General features: G+C 39.7%; 1 protein-coding gene across 3 annotated transcripts in view; it reads left to right on the top strand.

The window, feature by feature from the left end:
• Positions 1–6,732: 6,732 nt before the first annotated feature.
• LOC132823429 (pterin-4-alpha-carbinolamine dehydratase 2-like) overlaps positions 6,733–25,566 on the top strand; it is a 67,947-nt gene continuing 49,113 nt past the window's right edge. For 2 of the 3 annotated variants that reach the window (XR_009645548.1, XM_060837259.1), the window contains exons 1-2: positions 6,733–7,066; positions 11,628–11,759. Coding sequence is in view for 1 of the 3 variants with exons in the window: in XM_060837259.1 (XP_060693242.1) it covers positions 6,965–7,066; positions 11,628–11,759 (234 nt within the window). In the remaining 2 variants the exon portion in view is untranslated. The remainder of the gene's footprint in view (positions 7,067–11,627; positions 11,760–25,566) is intronic. The other variant, XM_060837260.1, reaches the window with a different exon arrangement.

Below are 25,566 nucleotides of genomic sequence, written 5' to 3'. Positions count from 1 at the left end.
GTAGATAGATTACCAAAGGCATGCAGGAATGTAGAGTTGAGGTTAAAATCGGATCAGCCATGATCTTATTGAATGGCTGAGCAGGCTTCGAGGGCTGAGTGGCCTAGTTTATTTGTTTACATGTATGTTCACATTTTCCCACATTGTCTCATCAGAGATTATTTTGTCAACTTTTGTATCTGTCTATAACCATCTCCAGGTGTTATGCAGAGCTGAATATTATTAAAATGGAGAAAGAAGGATTTGGGACTCCTTGTGCATAAATGGAATATTAACCATTATTTTAAAGGGAATGCTGTATTAAAATAAGTTAAAAATCACACAACACCAGGTTATAGTTTAACAGGTTTATTTGGAAGCACTAGCTTTTGGAGTGCTGCTCCATCAGGTGGTTTTGGAGTATACCCCACAACCAGTCGATGAAGGAGCAGTGCTCCGAAAGCTAGTGATTACAAATAAACCTATGGAACTATAACCTGGTGTTGTGTGATTTTTAACTTTGTACACCCCAGTCCAACACCGGCACCTCAAAATCATAAAAAATGGAAGGATTGCTAAAACTATATAAGGAACTAGTCAGACCACACCTTGAATACTATGAACGATTTTGGTGCTGTTATTTAAGGAAAAATATAATGGCATTGCAGGCAGTATAGAGAATGTTCACCAGGTTGATTCTGGGTGGGGAGTGTGGTTGGGGGGGGGGGGGTGATGGGGGAGGGGGGACAGTGGGGGTGTTGGGGACAGTCTGGTGCTGTTCCGCTGCAGTAAACAGAAGCAGTCCTTTCACCATGTGGAATCCAAAACTAGAGGAGCATAGGTTTAGGGAAAGAATTAAAAGGGACCCAAGAAGCAACTTTTTCACACAGAGGGTATTGAGTGTATGGAATAAGCTGCCAGAGGAAGTGGTGGAGGTTGATACAATTACAACATGTAAAAGGCATCTGGATGGGTATATGAATAAGAAGGTTTTATAGGGATATGGGCCAGTTGCTGGCAAATGGAACTAGATTAGATTAGGATATCTGGTCACCATGGACGAGTTGGACCGAAGGGTCTGTTTCCATGCTATACATCTCTATGATTCTATGACTCTAATATTGAGTCTTATCAATCAACTGTGATCTCTGAATGGTGGAACAGACTCAATGGGCTGAACATCCTACTTCTGCCCCTATGTCTTATGGTCTTTCATTAAATTTAAGCTGATATTTTTCCATTCTCATACAATTTGTGATTCCCTCATCTCTTGGCATGATGAGTCACCAATGCAGAGATCTTCCAGGTTACTACTACTTCCATCAGCATTTACTCAGTGCTAAGTCAATGCTGTCTGTGCTGGTTCAATCAATGTTCATCAGGTGGATAACAGCAGTCCACTCAAAGAGTTTCTGGCTGGTGAGCTAGCCACTTGGTCACCACCTGCTGAGAATCTATATCTCCTCCAAAATGGCACTTGCAAATGACATGAGAATATGGCCAGTCAAGAGGCCAGAGAAACATAATTCTAATCGGGGATATAGGAGTTGGGGAATAGACAGAGATCTCTGTGGCCAGAGTTGAGTTTGAAGACCGTGTTGCCTGCCTGTTGCCCATGTTCAGGCTATCTCCTCTGAGCTGCTGAGGAATGTGGAGTGAGAGGGGAAAGATCCAGTTATCTCATGGTCCACATAGGTACCAAGAGTATAGGTAGAAAGAGGAAAGATGTTCTGGTGAGGGAACACAAGCAGCTAAGATCTAAATTAGAAAGCAGAACCAAAAAGTGATAATGTCTAGATTACGACCTGAGCTATGAGCTAATTGGCATAGGGTCAATGTGGTTAAATAGGTAAATGCATGGTTTAAAGATTGGTGTGGGAAAAACAGTTTCAAATTCACAGGACATTGATTAGATTACTTACAGTGTGGAAACAGGCCCTTCAGCCCAACAAGTCCACACCGACCCACCGAAGCGCAACCCACCCAGACCCATTCCCTTACATTTACCCCTTCACCTAACACTACGGGCAATTTAGCATGGCCAATTCACCTAACCTGCACATTTTTGGATTGTGGGAGGAAACTAGAGCACCTGGAGGAAACCCACGCAGACACGGGGAGAATGTGCAAACTCCACACAGACAGTCACCTGAGGCGGGAATTGAACCCAGGTCTCTGGTGCTGTGAGGTAGCAGTGCTAACCACTGTGCCACCGTGCTCTGTGGCATTGGCACCAATACTGGAGAAGTAAGGAATTGTTCTGATGGAATGGACTCCATCTAAATCATGCCAAGGTCCAGACTTCCAGCATATCACATAACTAGGCCTGTAGATGGGGTTTCAAACTAAATAGTGGAACAGTAGGTTCAGTTGCATGGAAAATTAAAAAATCAAAAGTAAAGGAGATATTAGAATCGCAGGTTAGTAATTGTTAAATAACACATAGGCACAAAATGTGTGAATGTCATATTGTACTGAGGAACCATAAAAGTGTAGGGAAATTTGATAATAGAACAAATTTAAAGACTTTATGTCTTAATGCATGAACATTTGAGATAAGGTAGACAATGGACAATGCAAATCAAGGTAAATGAATATTATCTCATCGCCATCATGATTAAAAGATCAAAACTGGGAACTTAACATTCAGAGATATTTGATCTTTCAAAGAGACAGGAGGGATGGCAGGATGCCGTTGTTAATAAGAGATGAAATGAGGACAGTTGTGAGAGATGATCTAGGCTTCAATGATGTTGAGTATATTTGGGCAGAGTTAAAAAACAACAATGGAAAGAAGACATTGGTTGAAGTAGGGTATAGACTCCCAAACAACAGCCACTTTGTGAGAAAATCTATAAATTAACAATTAATAGGAGTTTGTAAAAGGAATAAAGCAATAATTATTGGTTATTTTAATCTTCATGTTGATTTGGGTAAATCAATTTGGAAAGCATAGCATGACAATTCATGTAATGAATTAGGGATAGTTTATTAGAGCAATATGTCATGGAGACAACCAGAAAGTACACTATCTTGGATGTGGCAATGAGGCATCTTAATAAATTACCTTAGAATAAAAGTCCCCAGGGAAATAATGATCATAACAGGATAGAACAGTTTGAGAGTGAGAAATTCAGGTTGGACATAACTGAGTTTAACTTAAAGGGAATTACAATGAAATCAGGTAGAGATAGCTAAAGTGAACTGGGTGGATAGGTTAGCAGGAATGACAATAAATTACAATACACATTTAATGAGGTAATTCATGACTATAAGTAAAAATATATCCCATTAAGGGGGAAAGATTCTAATAGAACAATAAACTAACCATAGCTAAGTCAGGAAGTTAAAGAGAGTATTAACTTGAAAGAAAAAGCACACCAGAAGACCAAAGTCAATGTCAGCCCCAACGACTGGGATAAGATAAGAATCCAGCAAAGGAGCTCCAAAAACGTAATGAAGTTAGAGAAAATAAACTATGAAAGCAAGCTAGTGAAGAATATAAAAACTGACAATAAGTGCTTCTTTAAATATATAAAGATGAAGAGCGAAGTCAAAGTGAACATAAACTACTTGGGAAACGAATTTGGGGAGATGGCTTTGCAGAACAAGAAAATGGCAGAAAATTTTAACAGATATTTTGCATCAGTCTTTCCAGTGGAAGACACTTCAAGCATTTCATTAATACTAAAGAATACAGGGGAGAAATTAAATATCATCGCCATCACTAAAGAAGGGGTATTGGACAAACTAACAGGACTTAAGACACACAAGTCCGCCAGCCCTGATGGCTTGCATCCTAGGATCCTAAAAGAATAGTTAATAATGATAATGAACTCAGCCAGATAGACCTCATAGAATTTGGGGCTGTTAATCTGGTCCAATCAGGGATCCCTGGCTGACAGTGTCAGACATCCTGTACATTCTGGGAGCTGGCTTTGAGGAGCTGGATCAGTGTCACGGACTGTAAATAAAGGGTGACTTGGTGGTGGAATACCAGCCTTCGTGAATTTACTTCAGTGGTCACAAGAGAAAAGCATGGTCCTGAAGAAAATCACTTGCAACAGTTGTCTTTGAGGTGCTGTGAGCGTTTCTGGCATCATGCCGTTATTCGAGAAGATTGACTCATTCAATCCTGCTGTGGAAGACTGGGCCCAGTATGTAGAAAGCATGTGATTTTTTTTCCAGGCAAATGACATTGAGGCAAATGAAAAGCAATGAGTAATTCTCCTGACAGCTTGTGGACCTGCAGATTTTTTGGTTATTTGGTTATTGAGGCACCAGATACTAAAAACCTTTCAAGAGTTTTTCGGATTTAGTTAAAGAATATTATGACCTCAAGCCTCCTCTAATTCTGAGGTGCTATTGGTTTTAATCAGCAATCCAAGAACCAGGGGAATCCATGTCAATGACTGACAGAGGAATGTGACTTTGGTTTAAATTTAATGAGATGCTGAGAGACCGTTTGGCAAATTTACTGTTGATCTTGTTCTTTGTGCACCTTCTCTGCAGCCAATACATTGTATTCTTTGCTCTATTCTATTACCATAATGTAGTCTGTATGGTATGATCTGCCAATACTGCATGCAAAACAAAACTTTTCACTATAGCAAGGTACATGTGACAATAATAAATCAAAATGAATTCAAAATAAAAAAAAGGTTAAGTCATGGGAGGCCATGGTATTGGAGGTAGTATATTGGTATAGATAGAGAATTGACTCATGGGCAGAAAACAATGAACGGAGATCAAGGATTCATTTTCAGATTGGCAACTCATGTCTAGTGGGGTTTAATAGGGATCAGTGCTGAGACTGTAGTTATTCACAATGTATATTAATTACTTGGAGGAAAGAAGTGAATGTACTTTAGCCAAATTTGCAAACCACACAAAAATTGATGGAAAGGCAGGCTCAGAGAGGATACATACAGTTTACTGGGAGGAATTGATAGGTTAAGTAACTGGACAAAAAGTTGGCAAATGGAGTATACTGTGGGAAAATGTGAAGTTGGGAGAACAAAAGAACAAAATAGTATTTAAATAGAGAAAATCTACAGAAAGCTGCAACTCAAAGGGATTTGTGGGTACGTGTGCATGAAACACAGAAAACCAGCAGCAGATTTGGGAACATTAATGGGATGTTGGCTCTTATTTCAAGAGGGTTGGAGTTTAAAAGCAGGAAATCTTCCTGCAACTGTAAAAAGTGAGCAGTTTTGGTCTCCTTATTTAAGGAAATATATTGTTTCATTGGAGACAGTTCATAGAAGGTTTCCTAGGATGATCGCTAATATGGGGGGATTGTCTTATGAGTAAAGGTTAAACAGGTTGGGACTCTACTCTCTGGAGTTTTGAAGAATGAGGAATGATCACCGTAAAACATATAGGATTTGTAAGGGACTTGGCAGGGTAAATGCTTAGACCATGTTTCCTTTCATGGGACAGTCTAGGACCAAAGGGCATAGTCTCAGAATAAAGGGGTGCTGATTTAATACTGAGATGAGGAGGAATTTCTTCTCTCAGAAGGTTATGAGTCATTGGAACTCCTTGCCACATAGAACTGTAGAGGTAGAGTGCTGGTGTATATTTAAAGCTGAGACAGATTCTTTATTAGTTGGGGAATCAAAGGTTATGGGGAAAGGGCAGAAGAGTGGATGTGGAATTAGCCATGATACTATTGAATGGTGGAGCAGACTCAAGGAGTTGAACAGCCTTCTCAGTTTCTGTTTCTTAGGTTTTATGGCAGATGTTGCCACTGACATTGATACAGGCAGGTAAAGCTGAAGCTCAGCTGGCGAAGAAAAGGGCTTAGTGGAGACAGGCCAATCAATCTGACACCATCTCAATACACTCCCTTCCCCTGCAGCAAGTAGACATTCACGTGCAGCGGGAATCCGGAGCCACATTAGGCAATGTGTAACACAGAGTTGACCACTTAATTGTCTCCCGAGTCGAAAGATTACCAATAAGAAGAAGAATGTTTTCTGTCGACACTCTATGAACTGGCTCTTTTGCTTCTGATGATTCTCTTCATTTAGTATTAGCTGCAAATAAGATAGATCTGGATTGAATTTTGCAAATTGAAAACAAATTTGTGACGCAAATAAGAAACAACAGCAATCCTAATGCAGATTCCAGGAGAAATACTTTTACCTCTAATACTGAAGTCAGTCCACCATGTAAATGGGGAGAATGACCCCAAAAGGCTATTGATTCCTTTTCTTCCTTTGCAGCAGTATAACACAACATTTAGAATAGCTTGTCATTTTTTTCAGGAAGAGCTGCCCTCCATGGCAGTTTGGTTGAAATGCTTTATATGTAGTTATATGGACTGCAACTTTGGATTGTGTCCACTTAGATGATCTCAACCAGATGGAAAGAGAAATGAAACACATTTTCCTAATCCACCTGTTTAGAGATATTACTGCACACCTCTAGAACAGGTAGGACTTGAACCAAGGCCTCCTGGCTCAGAGGTATTGGCTTTGGTAAATTGAGGTTCAGAAAGGGAATTTTAATTCGGGGTTTCTGTTCAGCGCTGTTTACTTGTAAATTGAAACATGAAAGCCACAACTAAATAATATATCATACTTCGTATCTTGGTTAACGCTGGCTCATTAAAGTTGTGCACATTTCGAGTCATACTTAAAAGCCGACCCGGTAGCCTGTGTTTCCCTTGGTGTGGTGAAAGGTAGCGGACGTTCCTGTCTGTTGTTGAGAGGTGGGATCATATGGTTAATCATTCCAGCCCAGGTCTAAGCAAAAGGACATAATGCGCAACTTGCTCCCTCTAGAGGGACGAGGAAGCGATATACCGTCTTTGAAATCAACCCGATGTCTTTTAAAAAAATGATTCTTATTTTATACCATTGGTAACTAATGATTGTTTTTATTTTACGAGAAGGAAATTGAACGTCCCGTCCGTGACTGGGGACTTTGCTCGGTGAAGGCGGAACGCAGGGGGAGGCCGTGGGTTATTGTGAGAGCGATGAGCTGGTTAATGTTCAGCCATACGGCGGGGCCCAGAGTGCTGCATAGTCTCCTTTCCGTGCACTCTAGTGTTGCTTCCTTTAGACTGTCTTCAAAAATGGTAGGTATCGGACTGATGCACATTGTGTTCAATGTTGCAGTCACTGTGGGAGTGCGGACGCAGCATTCCGCTATCGTCAGTGCCTTCAGAGAAAACGAGGGCCTCGGATATTCTTGTAGAGACGTCCCTGTGAATCTGGTTTAATATAGTTTACAGTTTCACGGGTGAAGGAACTTTTCTTTTGCATCCTTGGCTTTTGTTTTCAATATTTTTTTTTGCATGTGAGCTGTAGATAACTTGATGGTATTCAACTGGTGGCTGTCAGTTTAATACTACAGACACTAACTTGGCCAGAACTTCAAACGCTTCGCAAGCCAGTCACTGCTGAATGTATTGACCCGGGCTACAATAACGCCAGGGAAGTCTACAATTACTTTCAGTACTTCTGTGCACAACAACTCTGCCGTTCCTAGTCTTTGCTGGGATGGCTGATCGAAATGCAACACGACGTTAGGATGGGGTCAACCTTGGCTGTGGTTTTTTTGTGTAAACTGATGCACAGAGAAGTGACTATTCTCTATGATTGTGGAGCCTCTTTGACCTCCCTGCAGCCTTGGACACAATCAACCACAGCGTTTTTCTCCAAGGGACCTCTTCTTCTGCTTTCTAGTTGTTCCACCCTTGCCTGTCTAATCATAGGCAAAGTATTTTCAATAATTGTTTTGTTTTCTCCTACTGCAGCCTATCCTTTTGAGGATGTATTCTTCCTTCCTTCCATATGTGATTTGCTTTGCTACAGCATCTGTGGTCTTGCAGTATCTTTGGCTGATTCGGATGATGTTTAACTATCTCTTCATTGCCTGTCCTCCCCCATTCCACTCTTACTGTGTTTCTGGACTGTCTGATATCTAAGCCTGTGCGAATAAAGTCATTATCTTCAGCCCCTATCTCAAATTTGTACTCTTGCTATTAATTCCATACTATGCTTTTAAACTTATTTACAAATGAGAATTGATGGCATTTATTGTCCAATGTTGCACTGAACTTAAATATTTAACTATAAAAGTATTATTATTTGACAAAAAATAAAGAATGCTCTATTTTAAATGGAAAGTAAAATAAATAGAATAATTCAAAGAAACATACAGATGAGTGACCTGTAGATTGCAGAATTAATATGCTGTTAACCCTGAAAAGATACAACACAACAGGTACAGTGTACTCTAAATGAATGTCATCTTTCCCATTTCAAAAGGAGTTAATCTGATTGGGTGCAGAATCAAGTTTTTGTTCATTCTTGGTCTGGAACAATGCTTAGGCTCCCACACAATCATCCAAATTATTACCCTTCTTACTCCTGACTGATCAGTATTAACTTTAATCTCTAATTGTTTGGATAGATTGTTGAGAGTAGTTTACGGAAGTGAGCTTTCTCACTTTACCTCATACACATGGAGTGGTACTTCAGGAATTAATTAAACCCTACTGCCTTGCCCTTTTGGAGGGAGATGCCTGATGTATTTTATGGTTTTCCATGTGTTAGTCTGCATAACATATACTACAAAGAGTTGGTTCCTGCTTAGATAGGTGTCTTGAAGTTTACTAATAAATGAGCTATTTAAACAGTTAAAATATAGAGTCATAGTGTACAGCACGGAAACAGACTCTTTATTTTTAGAGTCATAGAGTTATAGCTTTGGTTCAACTTGTCCATGCCGACCAGATGTCCTAAACTAATCCAGTCCCATTTGTCAGTACTTTGCCATATCCCTCCAAACCCTTCCTATTCATGTCCCCATCCAAATGCCTTTTTAATGTTGTAATTGTACCAGCCTACACCATTTCCTCTGGCAGCTCATTTCATATATGCACCACCCTCTGCGTGAAAAAGTTGGCCCGTAGGTCCCTTTTAAAGCTTGCCCCTCTCAACCTAAGCCTATGCCCACTAGTTTTGGACTCCCCCCAACCCAGGGAAAAGACCTTGCCTATTTACTTTTTCCATGCCCTTCATGATTTTATAAACCTCTGTAAGGTCACCCCTCAGCCTCTGACGCTCCAAGGGAAAACAGCCCTAGTCTATTCAGCCTTTCCCAGAGCTCAAACCCTCCAACCCTGGCAGCATCCTTGTAGGTCTTTTCTGAACTCTTTCAAGTTTCACAACCTCCTTCCTATAGGGGGGAGTCTAGAATTGCACACAATATTACAAAAGTGGCCTAACCAAAGAGCTGTATAGCCGCAACATAATCTCTCAACTCCTATACTCAATGCTCTGACCAATAAAAGAAAGCATTCTAAACACCTTCACTATCCTATCTACCTGCAACTCCGCTTTCAAGGAACTATGATCCTGCGCTCCAAGGTCTCTTTGTTTAGCAACTCAGACTTGTCACATGTAATCTGGGTTCTGTGCTTACTGATGTTAGTGTATGTTACATACATGCATCTGACTAATTGAAAATACTAACTGACTGCTGAATATATTGAATCTAACATGGGTGACCGTTTATAATGACAATGAGGCAAGTTTCATTCTTTTGGTGTGTGTAGTGGGTCTTTAGAACCCCCTTCCTGGAAAGGCTGTGAAAATAAAGCCTTTCAAAGTTTCTAAGGCCGAGATGGGTGGATTCTTGGTGAGCAGGCAGGATTGCAGAGTTGGGGGTTAATTTCAGGGAATGTGGATTTGAGGTTATAATCAGATCAATGGCAATTTTATTAAATGATGGAGCAGGCCTGAGGGACTGAATGGCCTACATCTGTTTTTTTTATTGTGATTACACAGAGTGGCTATCTCTCTCTCTTTGTATATATAAAATCATGTGACATGTCTTAATGATAAAGGACTATCTGGGAACAACCGATTCCATAATACAATAAATCCTAAGGGATTTTTATACCCTGAGATGGAATATGCGATTTTGCTTCTCATAGTTTGAACCCCAGGTTCTATCTTTCACAAATCCACGACTTTCATGCTAACTAGATGCACTCGAAATTGGATTAAGACATTGAAGTTAATCAATGACCATTGAACACTTTACACTTGACTGTATTAATCTTTCTGATGAATGGCTTTTGCCCAAAGCATTAATTCTCCTGCTCCTCAGATGCTACCTGACCTGTTGTTTTTTTCCAGCACTGCACTCTCGACTCTGATCTCCAGCATCTGCAGTCCTCACTTTCTTCTGCATTAAGCTTTATTTGGCCACCTCAGTAATTAAGATGAAAAGACAACATTATATTGAAACCCAATAATGAACATATTTGTGAAAATTTAGCATCCTGTGATGCATTGTGATTTCAAAAGAGTCAAAATCTTGAGTCCACTTCATTTTGAAGGTGTGAAGCTGTCACTTACAGGCAGTCCTAGGTTCAGAAGTCAATTTTACAGTTTGAACTTCTGTTTTATCCAGTACCCATCTGTGATCCAGCTCTCACAGTACTTCTGATGTGGCCATTGTTTGTTGGCTAAGTTTTTATTGCAGGGCATTGAGAGAGGCAGTTAGGAATGGGCTATAATTGTTGGCCCAGCCAGTGATGCCTACATTCCATGGGATAATTTTGGAGGATGGCACAGGCTAGGAGCTCAGGGTACTGTCTTGGACACTTGATCTCCCATGGTCTGGCGACTCTGAAGCTACTGGATTATTAAACTGCAATCTGTATCGGCAAGTGAATTAGTTGGATTCTGTTTAAGATTATGCCATCTTGTGGTGATTTTAAGATAATGCAGCAGAACAAAAGCTTTTCTTGCTGAATCATTTACATGCTCTGTCAAATATGTCCATGACATGCAAAAAATGATTCATAACCTTATTTAACTGTTAAAGTTTTATGTGAATTCATAATTTTAATAAGTGTAAAATATCTGAATGCACGCTAATTTTGTAAGCTAGACCATCTCCTTGGGCATTGTGTTGTCATTACTGCTCTCCTTTTTAATAAAAGTTGATTCCTTTATGATTTGCACATTAACTTACTTTCCTTTCTAAAGTAGTTGAATAAGTTGTCTCCTCCAAAGTTGTGCCCATCTTTCCTGCAATTTCTTGTTTAATTATCCTTCATCAGGATTTTGCTCGTGTCACTGCATTGAAATGGCTGCAGTCTAAAATACCATTGGCATCCCTTGTAACTGTAATGTTGTTTTCCTCTTTGATTACCTTGTCTATAATCCAGCTTCTGAAACAGTTGATCTCAATCCTTCACCAATGCTTCTTCTCCATTGCTCAGCTGAGGCATACATGTTTGGTTCCTCTCTTGCCTCCAAACATAACCGGGCTGTGATGAATTGTTTTCACTTTATTTTCGCCCAGGTACTTGCAATGGGTGAATATTTTAATTAATTGCAGTGTTGGCAGTGTGAGACTTTAGTTCCTTCTCAAGCCTAATGTGGAGAAACTATTGCCTTGTCGTGTCGAAGAAGGTAACATGGCATTCAGGTTCAAATGGAATGTCATTTTATGTTGTTTCTTTTTCATTATACACAATCCTTAATGTTACTAAACATTCTTATTTATATCTTCATAAATTACTATTACAACATTTGCCATTTTGTTTTATAAATTACTGTAAACTTGACAAAGTAGGCAATGCTCATAATACCTTGTGCTTGATGTTCTTTTAGGCTTCACAGTCCCAGTGGTTAACTCCAGAGGAAAGGGAACAACTTCTTCCAGAATTAAAAGCAGCTGGATGGAGGCAAGTTGAAGACCGGGATGCCCTTTTTAAAGAATTTTCATTCAAGAATTTTAACCAGGTACAATATTTTTGTAGTGTAAAATAATTAACATGGCTTAACTGTAATCTTCTCAACAAACATTGTTTTTTTTTCCCCTCTGTCAGAAATTCAGAATTTTATTATTTGGGTTTGATGAGCAGCTGCAAGTCTCTCTGAACAGCTTTGAGTGAATCATTCAGTAGTCACTAGAATGAAATGAATAATGTCTTGTATCGAAAGAATGTGAGATTGAAATTCATCCTGATAATTACAGTGAAAAATTAAGTCTAAAAACAGGTGATTTGAGATTTTTATTTGTGCTGAAACTTAGTGAAAAATCAGGCTAAAGGTTCTTTGTAGCTGAGAAGCTTTATACAACGGAGAACCTCTAGCTTTTGGATCTAAAATGAACTAAAACCAATGGAATGAAAATCTTCTCACATTTGTATTAGTGGTTGCTGTTAACTGATGAGCTCCATGCATCTTGCCTTATTGGCTAATCTCAACCCGTGTTACATCCAGCTGCTGTATTCTGTGATGGAGGGAAGAACTGCACCTAGATGTACTCTTGATTCCTGTTTGAACATAGGAGTATGCAGCAAAAGGAAAGATTGAACTCCGCTCATTTGGAGTCATTCAAGGAAACTTAAGTTTTTTTTTCTGCTCCGAATGGGCAAGTTATTGGAGAGTTGAGTTTGCCAGTGGACCTTTAACTGACTGCTTGAAGCTACAAACAATTCAGAGTTAGATTTAAAAAAAACATTTCTTACCTCTGTTTGTTGTGAACTTTTTTATTAATGATTTGTGTTTCAAAGTCTTAATGGCATATGTGGCATATATGATCAAGTATCAAATTTGGCTCTAACTATCAATGTCATTCAGAATGGGACATAGAATCATACAGCATGGAAACAGGTCCCTTGTCCAACTTGTCCATGCTAACCAGGTTTCCTAAACTGAACAAGTCCCATTTGCCCATGTTTGGCCCATATCTTTCTAAACCTTTCCCCTCAGGTCCTCTTTGAGTCTTGCCCCTCTCACCTTAAATATATGCCCTTGAATGTTATCAGATATTTCTTGTTCCTGGAATTGGTACTAGCTGAAGTAGCACATACTGTTAAACTGAACGTAACTTGGCTGTTCATGGAAATATACACCTTTTTACAGCATTGCAGAAAGACATTTCCAGGATTTGGTCCTATATAATTGAACTGCCCTTTGATATTCCTTTTGCACTTAATACATATCTTCATGTATATACCTGGAGTAAAGGTGATACTTTAGCTTTATCTCAACAATTCTGCACCAGTGCTATAGACCAGTGAGCCTGACGTCAGTAGTGGGAAAGTTGTTGGAGGGAATCCTGAGGGACAGGATTTACATGTATTTGGAAAGGCAAGGACTGATTAGGAATAGTCAACATGGCTTTGTGTGGGGGAAATCACAAACTTGATTGAGTTTTTTGAAGAAGTAACAAAGAGGACTAATGAGGGCAGAGCAGTAGACATGATCTATGTGGACTTAAGTAAGGCGTTTGACAAGGTTCCCCATGGGAGACTGATTCGCAAGGTTAGGTCTCACAGAATAAAGGGAGAACTATCCATTTGGATACAGATCTGGCTCAAATATAGAAAACAAAGGGTGGTGGAGGAGGGTTGTTTTTCAGACTGGAGGCCTATGACCTGTGGAGTACTGGGTCCTCTACTTTTTGTTATTTACATAAATGATTTGGATGCGAGCATAAGAGGTACAGTTAGTAAATTTGCAGATGACACCAAAATTGGAGGTGTAGCGGACAGAGAAGAGGGTTACCTCAGATTACAATAGGATTTTGATCAGATGGGCCAATGGGCCGAAAAGTGGCAGATGGAGTTTAACTCAGATAAATGCGAGGTGCTGTATTTTGGGAAAGCAAATCTTAGCAGGACTTATACACTTAATGGTAAGGTCCTAGAGAGTGTTGCTGAACAAAGAGACCTTGAAGTGTAGGTTCGTAGCTCCTTGAAAGTGGAGTCGCAGGTAGATAGGATAGTGAAGAAGGCACTTGGTATGCTTTCCTTCATTGGTCAGTTTACTGAGTACAGGAGTTGGGAGGTCATGTTGCAGCTGTACAAGGCATTGGTTAGGCCACTGTTGGAATATTGTGTGCAATTCTGGTCTCCTTCCTATCAGAAAAATGTTGTGAAACTTGAAAGGGTTCAGAAAAGATTTACAAGGATGTTGTCAAGGTTGGAGGATTTGAGCTATAGGGAGAGGCTGAACAGGCTGGGGCTATTTTCCCTGATGTGTCGGAGACTGAGGGGTGACCTTATAGAGATTTACAAAATTGTGAAAGGCAAGGATTGGGTAAATAGGCAAAGTCTTTTTCCTGGGGTCGGGAGTCCAGAACTAGAGGGCATAGGTTTAGGGTTAGAGGGGAAAGATATAAAAGAGACCTCAGGGGCAACAATTGCAACAATTGGTGCAACTGCAACATTTAGAAGGCAATTGGGTGGTTTTACGAATAGGAAGGGTTTGGAGGAATATGGGCCAGGTATTGGCAGGTGAGACTAGATTGGGTTGGGATATTTGGTCGGCATGGATGGGTTGGACCGAAGGGTCTGTTTCCATGCTGTACATCTCTATGACTCCAGTAGGCATTCATATTTTTGAAATATTGAATAGTATGTTCATATGAAAGAAATAAGACTGATTCAGCACACATATACTTGCATGTTTTGCTGAGTTTTTTTTTCTAACCTAGCTATGGTGGATGAAATAAAATGGAACACAACATGTTGTACAAGTCTTTATCTCAGCTATGGCAAAATTAGATTAACAGAAGTTATTTTAAAGATTCTGTTTCAAATTACTTTACAATGAAGTCTTGCAAACAAAACTTAAGATTGCAAATTTAATGTATTTAAAGACTGACACTGATATATTCTGTAAACTGGCTTGGTTGGGGGTCGGGGAGGGGGGGTTGTTTGGTGATTGGATGGTTGCTAGCATCACATAACACGAAGGAAAAGCTGGTGGAAAGTTGTATGCAGTATAATAACCAGGACCTAAACTGCGTGAGTCTTGATGCAGAAAAAAATGAAGTCAGCAGCATACTGGAGATAGCACACTTCATACAGTTCTGTTTACCACATTACAGGAAGGATGTGATCATATTAGAGAGGGCACAGAGGATATTGTGAGAATATTTCCAGGAATTGAAAATTATAGCTATGAACAAAAATTTGGATAGGCTAGGGTTAATTTCTGTAAAATACCAGAAGCTAAGGGTGGAATGAGTATACCTCCAACAGGATGTTTACTTGATGTAACAATCCTTCTTTAATCCTCAGTCACATAGAAAACTGTGTGTGAATATCATAGTGTTGAAGAATCTGTGCTTCTAGCAGGGTGCCATGCTTCATGAGATCTGAGGCAAAATTGGGTTTTTTCTTTCCTTATTCATTCACAGGATGTGGGTATTGCTGGCTTGATCAGTATTTATTGACCATCCCTAAGGGTTGCCCAACCCAGAGGGCTGTTGAGAGTTAACCACGTTGCTATTGGGTTGGAGTCACATGAAAGGACATTAGTTAACCAGATAGGTTTCTCGACAGTCGACACTAGTTTCATGGGCATCATTAGACTCTTAATTCCAGACTTGTACTGATGTCAAATCTCACCATCTGAATCTGGGTCCCTGAAACATTACCAGGGTGTCTGGACTAACAGTCCAGTAATGATACCACTGGACCAATGCCTTGCCAAATGTGTATCAAACCTTTATAGCCTCAGGTTACATATGATGGTTAAATGGTGATATCATGAATGTGTCCAGTAAAGGTACACTGACCATGTGACATAGCACAACAAAGTTTTAATTGCGGTGTGCAAATTATGAAGACCTATAATAGAGAAAGGAAATGCTTCCCTTAACAGAGATCAATAACACAGGGACGTATTTTTAAAGTAATTAGCAGTTGTAGTAGAGAGAATTGAGAATTTTTGATATTGGTGGTATTGAATTTGCTGCCCGAAAGTTTGGTAGAGGCAGAAAAACTTATTTAGAAAATACTTGAATAATATTTCTGCCTTTTTAAAAATTACACCTATTTTTCTAATGAGCTTGTTCAGACATGTCATTGCACACATCTGGAGAAGGTGGAATTGAACCCCCGGGCTTCCTGGTCCACGGGTAGGGACACTACAACCGCACCACTACAATGGTGTCCTAAATTTTGCAGGAATGGAATGACTAGGTCAGATTAATTGATTTGCATAAATGTCCTAAGTCCATTAAGTTAGCCCTATCAACCTGTCTGATACCTGTGCCATCTCTCTGGCTGTCTCCTTGCTCCTCAGACAGGAAGCTGCTGGGATTTGTAACTTTTATACAGCTTGTCACCTCTCCCCTCCAATCCAGTGGAATATTTATAAGCAGCTTTGACTCTTCCTCCTCATTTTAGTAATACTGCTCTGTGAGCTCATTTTAATCTAAATTTGAACTTGGGCCTACCTCTTTTATTTAGGGTAAAATAGAGGAATAAAGTGACCGGCCCTGAATCCGACCTGATGACAAGATGGGTAGTTTGGTTGATAAGGTTAAGTGGGGGTGGGGGGAGTAAGTTAGTTTACTGAGGAAATGGTTTGAAATGTTCACACTTGTAAACATTGACAGAATCATCTCTGTTACCTATGTCTTAGTCCCCATTTCTCAGCGGTGTGAGGAATATCTGATTTTGGAAGCAGTTATACTTTAAACTCTTTATTTCATGATAGAATGGAATTGGGTGGCTAAAGGATAGATAATTAACATACTTAATTTGCTGCAAGACCCATGTGGTTCACTGTGGAGATGGTGCTATGGAGATGGGCTTTGAGACAATGGCATAGCAAAATGTTGTAATGTTGCCTTAAAGTCCTTTCTAAGATATCAATGAACCTGATGGAAATGCGTCAGTCTATTGGAGTCTGAGTGAGAAAGGCAGCTAGGGAGTCTTTTTCACCAGATAAAATTACTTTGGGGAGCTCATTTTTTCAGGTTGAACATACCTAGATTATGAGGAGTTAAACTGGGGTGGCGGATACACCTAGGTTTCTTCAGAGGGAGGAATCTCCAGAGTAACCCTCACTTTTTGAAAATCAGTTCAGAGATTAGATATTATCTGGATAGAAAAGGAAAAATGAAGCAAGCCACCCAGAGCAGAGTGTATCTCTGAGATAGTTCTCAGGGACTGAAGTGCCCATTTAAGAGACAGAGTAAATTGGAACAATAAAGGGGAATTATCGCTCATTTTAAAAGTTAAAACTGGTTTTAGTAATCTACGGTTTAAATTACAGACAAAGTTATGATTTAATCAATGTTGTTTTTGAACTTGATTGTTACAGTTAAAGTCTTAAAACTTGAAATCTTGCTACGTGATCCTTGCTGTCACTGCAATTCTAAAATCTTTGTCAAAGCGTTTGGTCTCCACATGGATATTATCAATAGCTACATTGCTTCTCAAATGTCATTACTGTTGACTAACATGCAATCGCAAGTAAATAATATGCAGAACAAGAAAAATTTTAAAAAGTCTGCTGCTGTTATCAGATATGGCTGATTTATAAATGTGTTTTATTCTATCAACATTTTTCATTCAAATCTATTGAGTTTCTTTGTGATAAAGCAAATAATCTGTGAACAAATCAGGATATGCTGGTGTTAAGAAAAAGTCTTCTCATATTTGACTCTTAATGTTAGCAAGCTTCTGAATTACCTTGGGGCTTTCTTTAGTGTCACAATAACTGCTTGATAATGAGACACTTGCATTTTATAATGCTTTACTTTTGGACATCTCAAAGCATTTTACAACCAATAAAGAGCTTTTTGAAGTGTATTCACAGTTGCAGTGTAGGAATAAATGTTATTCTGGACATAGAGGGCAACTCCTCTGCACTACTTTAAAATACTGCCATGGAATCATTTTTTATCCATCCAAGAAAGAACACAGGCCACGGTTTCACATTGCCTCTGAAAGGTACTGGAATGAAATCTCAAACTTGAGTGTTGTGAGTGAGCCCAGTCCATGTGACTCAGAAATGACAGTGAGACCAGCGGAGCCAGACTGAGGGAGTGAAAGGAAAAATGTTCGTCTTCAAGTTCTTTTATTAGAATATCACGTCGCCATCACTGGTCAAACCATCAGTTGCAGGGGGAGTCAGACATTTTGCAAGCATGGGAATTTCAAAAGGATTAGCAGTCTTTAGATTTTTTATTCCCCATGGCAAATTGTTTCAGGATTTTGTGATAGGAAATAAATATCTGAGGCTTGCAGGAAATGGCTGTGAATATCATAAATATCCATGTAGCCACTGAAGTAGAACCCTTCCTAAATTGTGATCATGCCAGAAAATAAAACCTAAGTGATACATCTGTGGAATGCATTGGCTTTCTAGTAATGTGTTAAGAGTTTGAAAAATTAAACTCTGTCTGCACATGTGGCAAGACAGAAGATGTACTTATATAATGTATTATCAAAATGACTCCATACGAATAAATTATTCTTGATCTGTATAGTTACCTTTTTTTTGTAGGTAAGCTTGCATACAATTCTCAGGGTCCCATAAACAATCTTAGTTCTAGAATCACAGGTAATGTACCTTGTGCACATATTTGATTAAGTATGCTTCTTGGTTTAAGATTGAAATTGCTGGGGAAATTTGAGATGGATGTAGTCTAATCCAACCTTGCATATATGGCGATGGAGAAATTGTAAAAGCTAAGATTGTTCAGGAGCAGAGCTGCTCTTCTATAGACCTTTGGTAAAACCATGTTTTATATTGAAAAATTCATTCATTCACTCTTACTCATTCCCTCCCTCTATGCCGGAACCTTTGACCAACTGTAGCCTACAAATTCTAATTCCATTAGCAAGAGTCGGGCTGTCCAGGAGAATCCATCAAGGACAATAGCCTTAGAGGAATATAAATAACTCCACCCCCTAATCCACTCATAAGGTATCCAAATATCAGCTGTTTTAGAATCATAGTCATAGAGATATACAGAACAGAAACAGACCTTTCGGTCCAACTCGCCCATGCTGACTAGATATCCTAACCTAATCTAGTACCGCTTGACAGCATCTGGCCTATATGCCTCTAAACCCTTCCTATTCAGATACCTTGTAAATGTTGTAATTGTACCAGCCTCCACCATTTCCTCCGGCAGCTCTAAACCTTTTGATGCCATTTCTACACACAATGGATCCTGGCTGTGCAAGGAACTTTTCCAACCATTAATCTGGAATTGGTTTGCTGTGATAATCTTTGGGTAACTAATCAGGAGGTGAGAGGGAGGGTGATATTTTCTCCAGATCAGGGAATAGAACTTGTAGGGACACTGGAGAAGCACTCTCTCTTTTTCCCAGTGTCTGTCCTGCAAGCTTGAACTCTGCCTTCTTTCAATAACTGTATGTCATGGGTAGCATTCAAAAGGCAAGTAGAAGTATTCCATCAATGTTTTTAAATTTTTCATTATTTAAATCATTCATATCCATACATGATTGACTTTTCTACTCTGGAATTTTAAACAATATATCTTTCCAATTTGTAATTTACATGTCTGTAGCAATGTTTGTGAATTTTCGGATGCATAAGGGTTAGTGTTCTTATTATTTTTATTTATGTTTGGTTATGAGTATGTGAAGTACTACTCCTGTTTTAAATACTTAAAAGCTTTACAGTCAGAGTGATAAACTAGTTAAACATCCAATGAATTAGCAAGCAAATCCTTTTTATAAGAAGTTAAGGGAGTGGAGAAAGAACAGAGGCATCCTGACTCTTCTCACCTGGAACAAATGATGCATGGCTGAAGTGTATCTGTGAGTTATTTGGCCTATTGTCTGTGATGGCTGTGAAAGAGCTGTCCAGTCTAATCGCAGTCTCTGGATTTTGCTGCAATCCATGGGGTTTGCAGCAGTTCTAGTGCATATCCAAACATGTTTTAGATATAGTAGTGTTTCTGCATGTATTACCATTTCAAGCAGAGAGCTACAAAACTTTCTTCCATGCTCTAGGTGAAAATAATTCTTCTCCTATCCAATCCTTCTACCATTTATTTTAAATCTATGTTCTTTACTTATTGGTCCCTTTCTGTCAGTATGTGTCTTTGAAGTCATCAACAGGCTGACTTGTTCCATTGAGCAAAGGATGCATGCTAGTGTAGTGTGGTGCTGAACTGTGCAGTCTTGAGCAGACCAGTTTTTGTTTCTTTGTCTGTGTTGAGTTAACTTGGACAGCCAAGGCTGAAACAATCACAGAGAATACTCAACTGTGGAGAAGGAAACAGTTACTGTTTCAGTATTTCCACTCAAAAACATTTTACTCTTGTTTCATTCTCCACAGGTCCTGCCAGGCCTGAGTTTCTCCAATGTTTTCCTTATTTTAGATTTCCAGTATCCACAGCATTGTGCTTTTCTTACCACAGAAAGGTACTTCGGTTGACTCTGCGTTTTCCGAATGCAGACTTTTATCCTGATTGCCACTTAAAAACTTTTACTCCAATTTGTACTGGTATCATTGAATTGTCTGCTGTCCATCTTCAGTTGCACCTCTGCCTGGTTGAGATAACAAAGCCTTTTGAATTACTGACTTCAGAATGGTTTCAAAATAACATCCTGTAACCTTTCAGGTTAATTTTTTTTGTCTTGTTCATTGCTTAAAGTATCAATATGTCTATGTTATGAAAGGAAACTAAGCCACGAGGCTCTCATTTTAGACAAATGTGGTCCTGGCAAGTGAATCTTTTGCTAATTATCAAAGGCAGGGTGATGATTGGTTGCAGGTGTAACCCACATGAATGGTATTTGACCCTTCACCTTAAGCTAAATAAATTTGCTAATGTTAATCAGGGTTTTGTTAAATTATAGCGACTAATAATAAAAGTATGATAAACTTTTTTTTCATATGGCATAAACTATTTTAACCATTCTCAGTACAACTTGAAAAGATTTGAATTTTTTTTGGAAAAGACTTTGCAGTTTTTGATAAATCCTCTTCGGGATGGAGTATTCTGGCATTTCGAACACATTTTGGGTGTCTTCTTGAAGTCGTAATTCCATCTTACCCTTATTGTTTGCCACTCTCCTTGCCAATATTTTCAATGCATTACAAAGCTGAAGGCAATGAGTTTTCAATATATATTGATTTTTTGGTTGGCTGATGCTTGTAGAAACTCACAGGTCAACTTTGATGCGTAGGCAAGAGTTCTTTAGAATTTTGTTTCACTGTAACTGCTCTTGTCTATTTTAATTACCTTTAAACTAAGTTACATTTTCTTGAAGCCATAATATTGTTGACGGCCAATTCCAGTTCCTCGAACTAAAACAACTTGAAGTTGACCAGAAGCTTGAAACTACACTGTGGGGGAACGTACTATAAAATGCATTTTCAAGATTTATTTGAAATTTGTCTCTACTGGAAATGTTTTTCATCCTTTTAAAAATGGAATACCTGGACTAAATAGAGAATTGATACTTAGACATGCACTAATAGTTTGCACACTGTTGCATAATAATGTTATTTAAGGGGTTTTATTTTTGAAGTGTTGAAATTGATATTCTAAAGTTGTATTTTTGGTGCTTTAGCCTACACTAGTGAACCAACCAGAAAAAGGTAAGGTATGGGATGTCACTTGCCTCTGAGATCATGTATAGCTGTGATACCTACCATCTGAGGGGGTAGGGAATACCTGAAATAAGGCTCCTCAACCTGTTCAAGGAAGATGCCACTAAGCTGAGAGATGAGCAAATGAATTATGCCTGTATTAAAGGTGAGATTGGATATCTACATCCTTCTAGTGTGAACAGCTAGTCCGACCTTCATGTTGAGCACTAACACCTAAATTAAACCTTGGGTAAGGGTGGTGGCTGACAACACTAACAGGTCTTTATTTTTCTGTACAGTCTTCGGATCCTACTCCCAAACCAAGACTGGGGACATAAGGTTTCTAGGCCCATTGCTAACAGCACCTCACAGCTCATCTCTGAGATGAAGCAGCTGAGGTACTGCAAATATCATCAAGACACTTGCTCTCCACCCTCCCCTAGTGCGAAACCATTCAGGCTCAGGGTCACATTCTGGTGAGCACAGCACAGTCAGAGGAGGTGTGGCGAGCAAGCCCCTGCTGAACACAGTATAAGCAATGATCTTCTAGACTCAGCCATTAATAAGATAATAATTATAGTAATAATAATAACAGAGGTAAGAAGGAGACTCTCAGGCAGAGGTGCCAGGGACTGGAGCACAGTACGGAGGAATCTGCTCAAGTTCTGTCAGATGCTGTCACTACGGCACTTGTGCACATTCTACCCCTGTGGACTGCTGGTGGCTGACATTGAGAGCCGGGACCAGCAGAGCCATTGGTATCTGCTGAATATGCACTAAGATCATCACTTTATGGATGCTTTCATTCACTGGCTAGTTGAAGGATCTTAACTTCCCACCATCTCACCAAGTGATGACAGCGCTGCCATTGTGCATTGGCAGAGAGAAAGAGTGACTGATTTGCATTTTGGGATTGTCCTCTCAGGACACTCCATTAGTGCCCTGTGGCACCATCTTCCCTCTGCCGAAACCCTAAATGCCTTCATTATACTGATGCTCTGGCCAGGAAATTTAATGTCAGAATGTTATTGGGGCAACAAAAATGAATTTTAAACAAAGGGAATCAGCAATCAAAGTATCTTAATGTTTATTATTTTAAAAACACAAATTCCCTTGAATGACAGGAATGCCTGTGTACTACATTGGCTGGTACTTAAGTGCCCACAGATGTTCTTGCAAAATTAGTTGCTTTTCAGTCTAGTCACTGTCACAATCTTTTGGGCCTGTTAATTTTGTCTCACTCCTGCTGTTGCTACCTTGTCATTTTCATCCTCAAGGTTGACTCCTTCAGATTCCACCTCTTCCTCATCCGAGGAGACAGGTCTATCTCCCCTCTTCTAAGTTGTCACTGCTGTTGAACTGAGATGCACAGGATGAAACAAGCAATCAGTAATCTGGAGATCCAGTCCGATAAGTACTGGGGGGTCCGGGCAATGGAAGTGCATCCTCTGAAGACCAACTGTGTATTCATTGATGGCCTTGTGAATGCATGGATGGCACTGCTGTATTGTTCAATGCACTCTGGGGGTTGTGCACTGGAGTCATTAGCTGTGGCCTCTGATGAGCTGGGGGTACCCATTGTCACTCAGAAGCCAGCCCTGGAACTGAGGGCAGCTAACGTTCGAGGAACCTTGGAATGAAACACAAGTTCCCTGATGAAGGGAAATTTCCTGATGAAGGGCTTTTGCCCAAAACATCGATTTCCCTGCTTCTTGGATGCTGCCTGACCCTCTGTGCTTTTTCAGCACCACTCTAATCTTGAAACTTTACCAACATCCCTGTGAAGGGTTTTGTTTAACTTATTTAATGCACACGAGACCATGGTTGAGGTTTGAGAGGAGGAAATTCATTGTAGCTGTGATCTTCAACACCAATGGCACTGTGCTGCCTTCTAAAATGGCTGCATACTTTCCTGCAGGAGGTGGGAAATGTCAGTAATGGTTTCTTTTGTCTGTGAAGATATCTCCAACACTACCTTTCTTTCACCTACAGGTCACTGGAATGCCTTTGGTACACCCTTTCTCAGTGCCCTAGTTGATAGCATTGGTTCTCCTGTTGATGTGCTGCCAGCCTTCCCACAGCTGCAGCCCTCTGAGCCTCTTGTCCTTGATTCTTCGTTGTTCTTCCCTCCTTCTATTCTTTCTCCTTCTGCTTCTTCATCACAACAAAGCTGATGCATCTGTTAGGTTAAGTTGCTCGCACATCTGAAAGCAAGATTCCTGTTAAACTTTGCATGGCGGTGGCTTCTGAAATCTAAAGTTAATGCAGTTGACAATGCGGAACTCCAGAATGGCCTCACAGCCTGGAGGGAGCATTGCATTTAAATACTGAACTGTGGCGAAATATCAGGAATAAGGTGTATATTTTCCATTTGAGTCGTTGACATTGTCAATGTAACCTGTAAGTCCTGATCAGGTTGTCACATGTTGGGTGACAGCCTGCTCGACAAACCACGTCTAGTGTTTTCTCCTTCCTGATGCATTCATATGCAACATCTTTGTGACCTTTTACCTTTGCATGTGGTGATCAGCGCACTGCATGGACTCATGGTTTTCCGAATTATCTCCTGTGGTGCAGCCTTAAGATGTTGGAATATGCAGTCTGTGGTTCCATGCCCATGCAGTTGATTTTCATATGCATAGTCCAAGAGTGATTCCTACGTACAAACACAAGCCAGCACAATCAAAGCTGCTAGTAATTGTTAGATGCCACTCTTGTCAAGTTACTAAGTACATGTATTTCGTGTTCCTCGCTAACAAGATTGCACCAGTGTCGGCTGGGTCCTGATAAGAATTTGTAACATGTTAATGAATGCAAAACAGGTTCCTAGTAATAAAGATGTGAAATGCCTGAAAGCTTCTGAGAACTTAATTGCAAACTTCAAGCTGCCATCAGGAAACTGAATATTTACCTCTCATCCAATTAAGTTCTCCTTGCCAGCACTTCTACAGGCTTCTGAGGACACAGGATGGCATGTCCTGGAAGATTCCAGCCAAAATTTTAGTATTTATTTTTGCCAACTGTCAGATGTTGCAAAATTATGCTTTTTAAAACTCTTTCCTCTTGTAATGTGGTCACACATATTGGGCTGCTAAGTTGAGCTGCCTGCATCAATCCCTGACTATTTCTGATTAAAGATTGTGATTCAGGAATGAATATTTGACTCTGAACTGATGGAGTAGAGCCTATTTCTGCCCCCATGCTGTTCATACATGCCCAATTTTATTCTATCAGGAGTTAATTAAGCAATCAGGGGCAGGGACCAACATTGATGCCCTTTGATCCCATTATCTTGCAACCTGGAAGTCAAATGTAGTGTTCCTATCGTCTGCTGTTGCAAGGGAAATGCCTTTTGTGGTGTTACTGCACCAGCTGTATGGTTGAGCCTCATTCACAGCCTATGGATGACTGGGATGTAAGCCAAGCAATGGCATAGAGCAGAAACAACAAGATTGAAATGAAGCCAAGATAGCAGAAGTGAGAGTATACTGGGAAAGAAAGATAGCACTGTGACTAGGATACGCTTGGGTGAAGCCATTTATAAAGCGATAGCATGTGTTTGAATATGGCAGAGAGTAGACTAAACCTGCAGAGACAGGCTGTTTTAGGCTAGAGCTAGAGTCCAGCTGGTTTTAATCAGACTGACTGAAACTTGTTTCTAAAATTAAAATTGCCAACATCCAAATATACTTTTTTAAACAGAAATATATTAAACATTGTCTCAGTTTTCTGCAGGTTAACCTAGTTTGGCTTGATTGAGTTTGCATTTGTGTTCACCGGAATGCATAACTTGGTCATTCATTCACTTTAAAATGGAGCATACCCAACATGTTGCTGTATTTGAGCCTGCGATTGTTGCCAGGTGTTCAAGTAGCATAAATGCGTGTACAGTGCTTATTTACCATACCCGGTGGTGGTTCTAAATTTCGATTGCATCTGAGCATTGCATGTTTTGTAGAGAATTGATTTAACTTGATTAAACTTTTTTTTTTAATTTTAAAAGAACCAGCATGAAGTATTCCAATAAATTTAAAGCTGTTCTCAAACCAGGGAGGTGTTTGTTATTCCATCATTGCAGCAAGACTTTAAGAGTGTTTGAGCTGAAACCTATTTCCAACTATGGTAGTAGATTATTAAATGCATTCCAGGGGTAACTTGAGACGACATCACTTGTCTCTTTGCACCATGTGCACTTTATGATGCATTTTCCACATGGATTCTT

Source organism: Hemiscyllium ocellatum, chromosome 16 (genome assembly GCF_020745735.1).
Source record: "Hemiscyllium ocellatum isolate sHemOce1 chromosome 16, sHemOce1.pat.X.cur, whole genome shotgun sequence".
NCBI lineage: Eukaryota > Metazoa > Chordata > Chondrichthyes > Orectolobiformes > Hemiscylliidae > Hemiscyllium > Hemiscyllium ocellatum.
The sequence above is the reverse complement of the archived record's forward strand: the minus strand, read 5'-3'. Positions and strand labels throughout refer to the sequence as shown.